At 38.2% G+C, this 14,041-nt stretch overlaps 1 protein-coding gene and 1 long non-coding RNA gene across 10 annotated transcripts in view; one reads left to right on the forward strand and one right to left on the reverse strand.

Annotated features, from left to right (window-relative positions):
- Positions 1-14,041, forward strand: part of tgfbr1b (transforming growth factor, beta receptor 1 b) — a 92,969-nt gene that overhangs the window by 35,685 nt on the left and 43,243 nt on the right. For 4 of the 9 annotated variants that reach the window (XM_069920623.1, XM_069920620.1, XM_069920624.1 and 1 more), the window contains 3 exons: positions 8,596-8,841; positions 9,422-9,664; positions 11,768-11,998. In XM_069920623.1, coding sequence (XP_069776724.1) covers positions 8,661-8,841; positions 9,422-9,664; positions 11,768-11,998 — 655 coding nt within the window. In that variant the 5' untranslated portion in view covers positions 8,596-8,660. Of the gene's footprint in view, positions 1-8,235; positions 8,430-8,595; positions 8,842-9,421; positions 9,665-11,767; positions 11,999-14,041 lie in introns of those variants that run through there. The other 5 variants (XM_069920621.1, XM_069920618.1, XM_069920622.1 and 2 more) reach the window with 5 other exon arrangements.
- Positions 10,286-13,614, reverse strand: LOC138755173 (uncharacterized). Its single transcript, XR_011352083.1, has 2 exons — positions 12,661-13,614; positions 10,286-10,730 (listed from the first exon to the last, which is right to left on the reverse strand). It is a non-coding gene; the product is annotated as an uncharacterized lncRNA (long non-coding RNA).

Genomic DNA, 14,041 nt, shown 5'->3' on the forward strand with positions numbered 1-14,041 from the left:
CTCCTCTCCTGGAAGTAATGAACCAGATAGAAGAAACATAAAACTTGCCAGATTCATGTAAGACAGCCATAATTACAGTAATACCAAAGACTGAGAAGGATCCATTAACACCAGCATCATCTAGACCAATATCTCTACTTAACTCAGACTATAAGATAATAGTGAAATTATTAGCAAACATATGGGCCGATTGTGTACCAAAAATAGTAAAACAAGATCAAACTGGATTTCTTAAGAAAAGACGAACAGCGGAGAATGTCTGCAAACTTGTTAATCTAATCCATGCAGTTCAAGGAAATAAGAAACCAACAGTAGCTGTTGCTCTAGACGCAGAAAAAGCCTTTGACAGAGTAGAGTGGAATTACTTATTTAAAGTATTACAGAAGTTCAATCTACCAGAAAAATATATAAATTAGATTAAAGCATTGTATAATGGACTGTTGGCGAAGGTAACAGTAAATGGATATGTTTCGAGTCACTGTAAATTAAGTAGGTCAACTAGACAGTGGTGTCCACTATCCCCCTCATTGTTCGCCTTAGCAATAGAACCTTTGGCAGAACTGATAAGAATAGAAAATAAAATAAAAGGGATAAAAATAAAGGAGAAGGAGTATAAAATCAGTTTATTTGCAGATGATATCATAGTATACCTAACAGAACTAAAGGTATCTGTAAAAGAATTACATAAGAAATTGAAGGAATATGGAGAAATATCGGGGTACAAGATCAACGCAAATAAAAGTGAAGTGATGCCATTGAGTAACGCAGACTATACAGAATTTAAAAAAGAATCACCATTTAAATAGCAAGCACAAGCAATCTGATACCTAGGGATTAGGTAAGATAATAACTTAAGCCATTTGTACAAATTAAATTAGCAGCCACAAATAAAGAAATTGCAGGAAGACCTAGAATATTGGAAAGAATTACCGCTAATGTTGATAGGAGCGTAAACTGCATTAAAATGAATGTTTCCAAGGATACAATACTTATTTCAAACATTACCAATTCCCTTAACAGAAAAATTCTTTATGGAACTGAAGAGAATAATAAGGAAATTCTTGTGGATAGGGAGGAATCCAAGGGTAGCGTTAGATAAATTAGCAGAGAGGTATAATCAAGGTGGTTTACAGTTAGCAAATTATAGAAATTATTAAGAGCCGCCCAATTAATTATCAGATTTTTACCAGACAAGGGAAAAACCAGACTGGTCTAAGATAGAACTAGATAATATAGGGGAAAAGGTAACAAGTGGGATGAAAAGCTGGTGCAATATAAAAACTCACCAGTATAGCATCATTTACTTAATACATGGAAGAAGATCCACTTAGAAAGGAAAAAAAACAAATGATCAAATACCAAAATTACTATTGACGCAAAATACACTAATCCCTTTTACAAGAGACAACCTTTCCTTTAGAGAATGGGAGAGAAAAGAAATCAAAAGAATAGAAAACTGTCTTTTGGGAAATAATTTATTAACATTTGAACAGTTGAAGTACAAATATAGAATAACTTATGGTACAATGTTTGCATATCATCAATTGAAAGCTTATTTAAAGGATAAATTGGGAAACTGCTTGAGATTACCTGAAGGAAGCAGCTTTGAATACGTGATTACAGACACAATGATAATCAAAAGATTTATAACCAACATGTACATTAAGCTGCAAGATGAGTAAAATGAAATAAACTATAAATTAAAGCAGGAAATTTAGGTGGGAAAAGGATCTAAACACGAAGATTAAAAAATGAAGTATGGGAAAAGTTATGTTCTGGAACTATGAAGAATACAATAAAACTTGGTTATGCATGATACAGTATAATTGGTTACACAGGGAATATATTACTCCTCAAAAATTAAAAAAATGGGATTCAACATTATCGGATAGATGTTTTCACTGTAAGAAGGAAATGGAAACATTACATGCAACTTTGGCATGTACGAAAGTGAATACGTTTTGGGAAGAATTAAATCAGATACTAAATAAAATTACAAAAAAATAACATAACAAAAAAAAAAGAGATATTTCTTTTAAGTAACATAAGAAGTAGAGAATCAGGCCTCAAATTGGATAAAGTGCAAAAAAAAAAATTCATTATGATAGCCTAAGCGATAGCAAAAAAAAATGGATAATGCCAACTTGGAAAATGGAAGAGACCATGAATATTCAGCAATGGTACATGGAAATGAATAAATGTATTCCATTGGAAAAAATAACATATAATTTAAAAAATAGTCACAATGTTTGGGAACCATACATGGAACATATCAGAGAGAGCTTGCCTATGACCTACATCCCCTAAAATGAGAATGAAAATGTTAAGAAGACAAAACGACTAGATCCAGTATGTAATAAATAGATGGTGCATTTTTCTTGTTTATTTTCCTTTGTGTGAAAATATTGTTTTGTGGTTTTATTGTGTATGTTGAATATTTATGGGTTTAGGAGGGGGGTGGTAGAGGGGAGAGAGGGAAAGAAGGGGGAAAAAAGGGGGAGAAAATTTAATGAGAAACGTTTGTACATATTTTGGTTGATATGGTTCATAGTGTGAAAAATAAAAGATTATATTAAAAAAAGCCCCATGCTTCTGGTGAGAAGTAAAAGAGAAAAGCAATTACTGGTAGGTGCAGTATTCTTTTTCAACTTGCGATATTTTGACTTGCGATGGGTTTGCTGGAATATAACCCCATAAGTTGAGGAGCACCTGCACTAAGAAGGGTGGATGAAAAAGCTGTAGGAGAAAAATTCTCTTCTCCTATTCCTACATTTGAAATTAAATTGTCTCCTTCATCACATTCTTGGACAGTTTGCTGTCCTTGCATTGTGTTCAAGATTGTGGTGGTTTTATCCCTGCTTATGCTCGGAGTTGCATTCCATAATTTTCATTAGTGCTTCATTCATTTTCTGTGATTTACTTGCATCCTGTGGGATCACTTTCAGTGAATCCATGTTAGACATAGAAAATTATTACTGGGCGTTGATGTCTTATCGTAATTATTTAGAAAATTTTTGAAATGGGTGCTTTGCTTGGTTTCTAATTTGTTTTAAGGTTATAGAATCATGGAAAATTTGTTATAATAATTAAACAATTACCATTTATCGAATGAGACTATAGTAGATTTTACATTTTAAATTTTAATTTAAAATTTAAAAATACTGTATGGTAACAGGGTGCTGCCCAATTAACCTACTAACCCTCGTACATTTTGAATGGTGGGAGGAAACTGGAGCCCTCGAGGAAAATCCACCCAGACCTGGGGAGAATGTACTAACTCCTTGCCGATGGCGCGGGTTTTGAACCTCGGTCCCTTTCGCTGGTCCTGTAAAGGCGTTGCGCTAACTGCTGTCCTAACGACTATGCCAGCTGAGCCAACCCAGTTGTAATGTTGGATCTATTCCAACTCTTCATCCTCCATTCCTATCTATTCAAGTTTTTGCCTCTTAGTCAGCCTTATCTGCATTTGCTATGCTAAGTCTGAAAAGATGGCATGTATCTGTTCAGGATTGTTAAGACTCCTAAATTTTGCTGGACTATATTTCTGAGTTTAAAAGGACTGGTTATGGGGTGGTGACATGTTCAGTTAAATGTTCTCACAGTTGGATTTCTAGAGAGAAATTCCTAACCCAGGAATTCCTTTCGCTACTGAAAATTGAAGGAATAATATCTCGACATTGCTAAACAAGCAAAATGACAACAATTGTTTGTTTTCTTTGTTTAATTGTATTTTTTAATTTTACTGAAATTCTGTGCCTCTCACAGACATTTTTAACCTCTCATTGCTGCAGTCAGAGGTTCCCACCAGCTTCAAAAGGTCATCAATCATCCTGGTGCCCAAGAAGAGCAAAGTGAGCTGCCCCAACAACTATCACCCAGTAGCACTAATATCTACTGTGAATAAATGCTTTGAGAGGCTGATCATGGCCAAAATTAAAACAAAGGTTTGGGCCTGCTGCAATTCGCCTATTGTCACAATCACTCCACAGCAGACACAATACTATTGGCTTTCCACTCAGCTCTGGATCACCTCAGAAGCATCAACTCATACATAACAGCTGCTCTTCAAAGACTACAGCTCGGCCTTCAACACCATTATTCCCTCAGTGCTGGTCAAGAAGCTCCAAATCCTGGGCCTCTGCATCCCCCAACACTCCCCCCACCCCCCACCACAACTGCATCCTTGACACTCATCAGAAGACCACAGCCAGTATGAATTGGAAGCAGCATCTTCCAGTGCTATCTACAAATTTGCCAAGACACCATGGTTGTCAGCAGAATCACAAAGGGCAATGAGGAAATGTTCAGAAGGGAGATAGATCAGCTTGATGAGTGGTGTTGCACCAACAACCTCGCACTCATTGTGAGTAAAACCAAAGAGATGATTATGAACTTTAAGAGGCAGTCAGGAGATCACAAATCAGCCCTCATTGAGTGTTTAGTAGTGGAGAGGTTTAACATCTCTGAGGATCTGTCCTGGAGCTTCCATGTCGATGCAATCACAAAGAACGCTTGCCAGTGACTATACTTCGTGAGGTATTTGAGTAGATTTGGTATGTCACCGAAGACTCTCAGACTTCTACAGATATACCGTGGGGAGCATTCTGGATGGTTGCATCACTGCCTGGTGTGGAGATGCCAACACTCAGAACAAGCAAAAACTCCAAAGGGTTGTTAACTCAGCCTGTGACATTACAGGCACTAGAATCCACTCCATCAAGGACATCTACAAGAGGCCGCATCTAAAGAAAGCAGTCTCTATCCTCAAAGACCCCCACTGCACAGACCACACCCTCTTAATTCTGCTACCATCAGGAAAAAGGTACGGGAGCCTAAAGATTATCACTCAGTGGCACGATATCTTCCCTGCTGCCATCAGATTCCTGAATGATTAATGAACCAAAGACACTGGCCTACTTTGATTTTTCATGCGCTATTTATTTATTTTTATAAGGTGGTTTATATGAATGTTTGTACTGTGATGGCACAAAACAACAAATTTTGTGACTTGTTCCTGGCGATAAATTCTGATTCAAATAATTTTGGGTAAATGGTTTAGATCAGGGATGGCCAACCTTTTAATTTTTGGAACCACAGCATTATAACCGGCCATTTCGGCCCACAAGTGCTGCCAAATTAACTTTCACCCCTGATGCATACTCGTGGGGTGAAAAGGCCTGTTACTGAGTTGCATGTCTAAATTAAAAGTTTGACCACCCCTGGTTTAATGGTTAACTTTCCTGTTGTACATTTTGAAATGGCATTTCAAAAAGATTTGATTGAAAAGTGATTTCAAAAGTGATGACCTTGTGTGGAAATTTGAGGTTAGATTGTGGAAAATTGGGAGTCTTTCATTCTCATTCCAAACAAGTTAAATCTCCAGCGAATAGTAAGAATCCCATCTATTTTCTTCATCCACCCAATGGTTTGGGTTGGTTTTTTTTTGCATGTGATCAATCTTCCACACAGTAAGGATATTATGTGCTGCTGGCATTATCGGTACAGCAGTTTGTCTCGTACTCAATCTGCTACCAAAGGGTATTTCTATTGAGCTTTTTACTTTGCTGTTAAAGTTTGTTTTTAGTTCACATTCAGTGAGATGAAGTAAGCAGAATTGGAAATTGAATTAGATAGTTGCCTAGGCTTTGGAAATTAAATGGTAGGGAAATAATTGCTCCCTTTATGTATTTAAGTGCAATCCAAGCAAATAAGTTGGACTCTTGGTGATTCATTAATTTGGATCAAAAGATTTAAAAAAAAAAATACTTTGCCACAATGGCCTACAATTTTATATCCTCGTGCTCTTCTATAGCATATAAAATCTGTTTTTCCAGCAGTTCAGGTGCAGTAATTTTTGTGGTTCAGGAGCATCTTTGAAGAGATTCCTACATATATACAAAAAAACCCCTATGGGGATTGGTAGATGCCGGATGTGTATTTTCCGGTTGCTTGAGACTTCCTCTTATAATGCCTAACTAATACACATGCATTAAAAAGATCAGTTTAAAAGACAAAAATGCTTAATTGTACTTGCAATGAACAAATTTAATTTGCATGAATATATAAATCTTATTTTTATATCATTTTCAGTCACATTCTTTGAACTGCAACTGCAGATTTCTCTCCCACCGAAGAAGCCACCAGATAGATGAACAATAACATTATTGATCATTAACCCCCTCCATAAGTTTACAGATAAAGCCTCTGACTCTTTTACTAAGCAGGGATAAGGAGAGAGTTATCCCAATGGCGAGCAGGATCAACCAGCTTTTCATCTTGGGCACGCCATTCCTGTTTCACACAATCACAAAGCTCAACCAAGATACTCCACTGGTTGAATATCTGCTCTTATCTTCAGCAAAGGTTTTTACTTTTACAATTATAAAATTATGTATTTTTTAATCAATCATTTTACTTTTAATTTTTTTTTAATTTGCTTTTTTTTTGGGCTAGTTGCTTGAGGCTGCCAGTTGCTTGAATTCCAGATATACCTGAGGTATATCTGTTATGTTTTTGGATTGCTTTTTTATGCAGAAAATTATGGTAATTCCTTTTAAATTTAGATGTAGAGAGATATTTGAAATGCAATATTTGGACTGGAAGACCTTGCTGTGACTACCAAAAGTTATTGTGAGCCTGGGTGCTGGTAATCTTGGAGGAAAAAAGAACAATCAAGTAGGCAAGCAGAAAGTAGCCTATTAATACTAAATTTGTTGAGTTCTTCAGTAGCATTTTGAATAACTAAAGGTGATGTTCCAATCCAAGTCTAGGATCCACAAAATGAGCGTCAAGCTTATTTTTTACAGCAGCTGATAATTTCATAGTTATCACGTTCTACAGCATAGAAACAGCCCCTTCAGTCCAACTTGTCTATCTTGACCAAGCTAGTCCAATTTGCTTGTGATTGAGTCATGCCACTCTAAGCCTTTCTCATCCATGTACCAGTCTAAATATCTCCTAAAATGCTAAAATTGTCCCTGCTTCTATCGTCTCCCATGGTAGAGTATTTCCTATTTGCACCACCCTCTGTGTGAAGTCTATGTCCCTCTGTTTTCTATTTCCCCCCTCCCCCCACAATTAAACCTATACTCTATACTCTCGAGTTTTATATTCCCCTAACCCAGGAAAATGTGTTTGATTATTTACCTTATCTATGCCTTTTGTTATTTTTATTAATATCTGAGGTTCTCGCCCCCCCCCCCCCCCCCCCCCCCCCTGTTTGAGTAGTCCATGGCGTCTAGAGAAGGGTAGTTTGGCATTGCAAAACGGAGAGTCTGAAACGTGGTGTTCACCAACCGGCACCCTTTTCAGTCCACCATCAGTGACTGGGCTCTGAGGAAGATGACATTCAGCAACAGCTGGGTCACAGCAGCAAGAAAGAACATCCATATGAACTTATTGTTGCTGAATTTCAGGGGTGTAGTCCATGTGAAGTACATACAAATCAAACTTATTCACTGCAGTGAGCGCTGGACCTGCGGTCCTGGTATGGGTGTCAAAACCTGAAGGAAGAAGAACACTAATCTCTCCACCTCTGTTGATTAGAAATTGACTACTGGGCATGGCATTTTTTCGGCAGCAGTGAGCTCTAGAACCCCAGCGTTGATGATAAAAAACATCAGGTGGTTGTCACAGAGTCATGCTTGTCTGGGGGAACATGCAGCCTTGTTGCTGGTTCTTGTGGAGCCTGGGCCTTTGGGTGTGATGCAGCACTAATTTCTGTGGGCCTTGCTGCTTCGCGTGCCACAGAACGTCTGCAAGGGTGGCCACTGTTCGATGGGCTTTTATGGGTTTGTACTTGCTGAGAGCTGGTGGGTTCAGAAAGTAATCCACTACTCGACCGGCTGTGTCCTGGTTAAGGGTGCTTACCACGTGATAGTACTTTGTGGCATCCACTTCTATCTTGTGAATGCAGAACTGCGCCTCAGCCTGCCCGAACTTCAGGATGGGTGGTCTAAAAGACAAACTGCTGCATTGTCCATGTTGGGTCCAAAATTCATTTGGACCTGTTGCGGTCACCATTGTAGCAACTATGTCACAATGCAAAATGAAGAACGAGAAAATGATCAGATGTAGTCAAGTCGAAGTTCAGTAAAAGTAGTTTATTCAGTCACACGCAGCTTTTGAAATTCCCAAGCATTCCAAATGAGGTCATCGCATTGTGACATCTCGAAATCACTTGGAACCTCCCAAGCCAGTTCAATTAAGCCTTCGGTGAGCTGCTACATCTGCACCCTTTCCAACTTTTGGTATCCTTCCATTAGTTGGGTTGCCAAAATTGTGCAAAATAGTCCATAATGTCTCACCAATGTCTTGCGGTGTTTTGAAGGAAAGTATACCAAAAGTTGTCTTCACCCTTTCTATCTGTGTTGACGCTTTCATGGAGCTATACATCTGCATCCTCAAATGGACTTTTGCTAATGACCGTGGTGAGAAATCTTTGACTCAAAAATAGAATATTTTTGGTAGGATGTATTGAGTTAGCTACCATGTTGAATTGTACCCATGGTGTTGAACTACTGAAGAATTAACTACCTTGTACAATGTTATTAATGTGTAAGCTCATCCTTATGCCAGAATTGTTTTCTTTCTTAGGTTTGAAATGTTTTTGCTCACATTGTGCTTCAACTAACTACACCTGTGAGACTGACGGACTCTGTATGACCACTGTCACTCGCAAGGAAGATCAAATAGTACACGGCAAGATGTGTGTTTCCAATGCTGAACTGATCCCTCCAGATAGACCATTTCTTTGTGCACCCTCAAAAAATGATGCTGTATCAAATCGTTGCTGTGACACCGATTTGTGTAACGATTCTGATCTTCCTGTGCCGACGAGAGGTAAATTTTTAGATTGAGGTTTTCATGAATTTCTGAGAAAGTGAAAGTTAAAAATATTGAGATAGTATTAACTGGTGTGCAAGGTTGTCCTGAATGCCCTTGATGGTCTTGAAATTTTTGCAGGTAATTGTGATAACTTGGATCTCTAAGCTTTGCTTGTTTAAGTAAATCTTCCAGAATAAATCTTGAACTTGCACCCAAATGTTACATGTGGGAATGAGCTATATTCTGCTTAATCTAGTTCATTCAGAATTTTAATTCCACTGTTTGCATACCCACTGCATTTGTGATCTATATATTTGATCAATCACTTGTGACATCTTTGTTTTATGAAGCACTCAGGATAGCATTACATGGTTCGATCCTCCTTCATCCCCAAGATTTGCATTTAAAAGTACTGAGGAATACTTTGTTTCAATGAATGGAGATTGCTAGAGTAGGTTTGGTTCTTCAACATCTGTAATCCTGCATTTTGAGTTCTAAGTTCTCATTAATAGATGCAGTTTCATGCCACACAGGTTTAAAATCTGGCATTGTTCGACCCATTTAACTTTGCAACTCTGTTTTGCATCATTCCTAGTGACTCCACCAGAGCCTCAGTGGCTAAATTTGGGACCTGTGGAATTAGCAGCAGTCATCGCTGGACCAGTATGTGTGATTTGCATTTTACTGATGGTGGTCTTCTATTTCTTTCATAATCGCACGGTCATTCATCACCGTGTTCCCCATGAAGAAGATCCATCTTTAGATCATCCTTTCATTTCCGAGGGCACCACTCTTAAAGATTTAATTTATGACATGACCACGTCAGGATCTGGTTCAGGTAAATTAACAATTTTAGATTATGAATATTGCCATGTGGTTTTTTTAAAAAAGCACTGCAGAAGCTAGAGATCCTTTTTGGGGGAGAAAATGCTAGAGGTGTATAGATCTTTAAACCCCAAATCCAGTTCAGTCCTTTGATAAAGTTAATTATTGATTTGCCATTTTAACTATAAATTACCAATATTTTGGGGTTTTGCTTTGCACTTATTAATGTGAACATCATGAAAAGCTTTGGAACTGATTTTGTGCTTTTGTACCTGGTTCTACAATTTTTTAAAATGTAAGATTTGTATTTATAAAATGCAGCACAGGTTGAGTACCCTTATTCAAAATGCCTAGGATGTGTTGGATTTTCTCAGATAATTGGAACACCATTTAAAAAAAAAATGCACTCATTCACTCAAACTTACACAATTAACTGAAGTAGAGACATGCAGTATTGAAAAATCTATATTCAATAATGCACTACTTGTGTCTGTTACGTCCCGTTCTCCAATCGGGATTTCTGATCTTTTATTACCTATTACCTTTATCGGACCTCGGATGAAAAAAGTTTCAAATTTCGAATCTTTTTGGGCATTTGGATAAGGGGTGTTGTGCACCTGATAAGAGCTGAAAATTATTTCCGTATCTGTTTATTTGAAAGTAATTGTTTCTCAAAAAATTGATTTCAAATGAACCATCTTACCAGAGTCATGAGCTGACATCTCTAAAAGTTTGAATTTCAAATTTAAAGCTCACATTGTGCTTCAACTAACTACACCCGTGAGACTGATAGACTCTGTATGACCACTGTCACTCAGGAAGATCGAATAGTACACGGCAAGATGTGTGTTTCCAATGCTGAACTGATCCCTCCAGATAGACCATTTCTTTGTGCAGCATTAAAAAATCGTTGCTGTGCCACCGATTTGTGTAACTTGTCTATCTTGCAATCACACAGGTTCTTGTGTCTTTTTTTTTCCCCCAATAACAAACTTGGCTTGTTTGATTTCCCCCCCCCCCCCACCACCTCTGGTTCCTTTTCATGTTGTACTGCTGGATCTGGTGATTAATCATCAAACCTGCAATAGAAATGCACAACTTTAGACCAAAGGAAATGAATGTTCAGGCTCATGGACCAGGAAGCAAACAGGATTGGAATCGGTGATGGCTTTAATGAGGATAAAGTGCCATTGGTGATGACACTAAAGTGTTCTTAAGTTGACGTTTGAAATATTTTGCGACAAATGATAAAAATTGAAAGCTGAGAAATATTTTTAATGAGAACGTACTTGTACATTGCAACTTGGATAGGTACTTTAGTGGATTGATCTGAGCATCATCTTCAAGTTTAGGGAGAATATGGTTAGTGGACATGAATGTTAGTGTACCTAGTCCAGGACCATGGTGCAAGAGATTTGATGTGATTATAGATGGGTTCTGGATCTTTTGTGAATGTGCTTTCGCTAGATCTATTGCTGTGAAAGGAATTTACCTATCCATTGTTTGAAATGAGATCAGTTTAATTAGAATAAATCTCAGGAAGTGGCACAGCTAGGAGGACTGCTGCCATTCAGTAAAGGCTTGATTCAGTCTGAACTTGGGTACTGTTTGTGTGCAGTTTGCACATTCTGCTTGTGAATATGCAGATTTTCTTCACGTTCCAAAGATTTCCTGTTGGTGGGTTAATTGTCCACTGTAAATTCTCCCTTGATTATAGTTGAATGATAAAAATCTGAAGGAGGTTGTCGAATGTGGGGAGAATAAAAGTGGAATGAATGTAGGGCTAGTGCGAAAGGATGGTTGATGTTTGGTGTGATTTGGGTGGGATGGAGGGGCTATTGGTGTGTAGTAACTCCTGATTTTATATTTAAACTATTAATTTGGACCACCAGCTGCATTCGTTGCAAATGAGCCTTTTATTGTGTACATCATGCAGACTTCAATATGTGCACTGTGTTTTGATGGTCCAATCTTGACGGCCGTTATTCTAACATAGTCTGAAATGTTAACGAGCTCGTATTTGGTGAGGGGGGGGGGGGGAAGATCTGGGTGCAAAATTTGCATAGTATATTGAATTATTAATAATTCATACTGATAATTCTCCTTTGTATTTTAGGGTTGCCTTTACTTGTTCAAAGGACAATTGCAAGAACAATTGTCCTACAGGAAAGTATAGGTAAAGGTCGATTTGGAGAAGTCTGGCGAGGAAAATGGAGAGGTGAAGAAGTTGCAGTGAAGATTTTCTCTTCTCGTGAAGAAAGATCATGGTTTCGTGAAGCAGAAATTTACCAAACTGTGATGTTACGTCATGAAAATATTCTTGGGTTTATTGCTGCAGATAACAAAGGTTTTTATTTTTGTTCTCTACTGATTAACTGAGATAGAATTAGATAATATACTTTGTATTTATGTTAACTCTCATGAAAAAGTCCATGTTAATAACTTGAAAGCTTATATTTAAATTTGATCAAGCTACACAACTAAGTGTAAAGTAAATCTTGGCCATCTCTTGGTTAAATATAATGTAATTTTATGAATTGTTAATTGTGAAACTAGTATTCCCTTTGCCATCTTAAGTTGGCTAAATTTGAACAGGTAAGTTTAGTGTTAACTGTTTCCATTACAGAAGAATGTTTCTGAACAATTTTGAGAGCAAAACGTAAGCCATCAGAGAAAATGTAATGAAAGCTTTTTAAAGCAGAATATTGTTTTTTGGATAAGAGGCTGGTCAATATTGTCCACCTATCTACATTATTTTCCTTGAATTTCTTTTAATTGAATCTCACCTGTTGAGGGAGCCTGCCCAGCCCTCCTTGAAACTTATAAAGTTGCTTCTTCCTCTACATGGCTTGGTAATATTTGTTCTACATTATTAGCTACATTTCTACATTATTAGCCACCCTCTTAGCAAAATAACTTTCCTCCAGAAAGTACAGTATATCTCTGATTATCCAAAATCGGACTATCCAAAATCCTCATTTATCCAAATTTTTTTTGAGCCACACTGACCTCAGGTTGAAAAAAAAATTCACGCGACGTGAAATTAGAACTTCAGTTGTCCTCGTTTCAGGTAACTCCCTCCTCTCTCTCCATTTCTCTTTTTTAACCTTCCCTTATTGACTTTTCTCTCCAACTCTCCCTCTCAAATTGCGTGCTACTGTCTCCCAGCAGCAAGCGATTGGATGAATCCCTTGTCCTGGTGTTGCAAAGAAGAGTGATCTCCTGGGTGGGAGCAGAACCTCCTTTTCTACCTTCAGCACACCGGATGCTGACTCCAAATCCTCCCCTTGTGTTCTTCCCTGGTGTGCATGTGTGGTAGTCCTAGGGGAGGATTCGGGGACAGGAGCCTGCCGACTTGCCAGTGAATGTTCCACCAGCCTGGGAGTCTCCCTGGGGATTAGAGGCAGTGGTGGGTTCGTGTCAGGTATTGGCGGTGGAGGTTCTCTTCCCAATCTGACTGCCAAATCAAATTGAACTCTGACAATGGAATTGAATTGCAAGGACTTCTTCCCCTATCTTTTTTTCCCAGAGGACATCTGTACAGATTGAAGGGAGGAAAGTTTAGGGGAGACATCAGGGGTAAGTTTTTTTAAGCACAGAATTGTGGGTACCTGGAATATATTGCCAGGGGTGATGGTGGAGGCTGGAACATTAGGGGAATTTAAAGAGACTCTTAGGACCGTGGATGAAAGAAAAATGGAGGGTTATGAGGTAGGGAGGGTTTTGTTTTTGTTTACTAAGTATAGGTGGGTTGGCACAACTTTGTGGCCCAAAGGGCATGAACTATGGTGTTCTCTTCTATCTTGGGGAATATCTCCAGTTGAAGATGGACATGGTTGAAATTCACTATCCCCTCATCAGTCTTTGGATGATTGAGGAAAAATCTTTGAAGATTAAAGCTCTATATGGTGCAAAACACACGATTATCATTTATCTGGCAGCAGTTACCCCTGCCTCTGAGGCATGGTGCTTAAACAGTCAAAAGATATCACCAATATAGTCGGTATGAAAGTATCAAATTTACCAGAAGATTGTGAGTCAGTATCTGTGTCATCTCACAGGTCTGTACCCCCCAACTAGTGCTGAGGCATACATTACGCTCATCCTACCAATGGTGTGGCCACATTGTTGGAATACGTGAAGCAAACTATTGTGATCTCTAACTGGAAAAGATTTGGTCTCCTCCTCCCCTGCAACCCCCCCCCCCCCCCAATTTCCAATACCTACTTACCAGAGATTGGCAGATGATGTGCAAAGTGTATAGTAATTTGAAAAAAAAAGTATTTTATTGCCCTTAATTATGTAAAGTTCACTTTAATAAGGTAATTCCTGTAACACACAAAATTAAAATTTGAACTGCTGGTGACTGGCGCTGTAACAATGTTGCACT

The sequence above is a fragment of the Narcine bancroftii genome, chromosome 2 (genome assembly GCF_036971445.1).
Source record: "Narcine bancroftii isolate sNarBan1 chromosome 2, sNarBan1.hap1, whole genome shotgun sequence".
NCBI lineage: Eukaryota > Metazoa > Chordata > Chondrichthyes > Torpediniformes > Narcinidae > Narcine > Narcine bancroftii.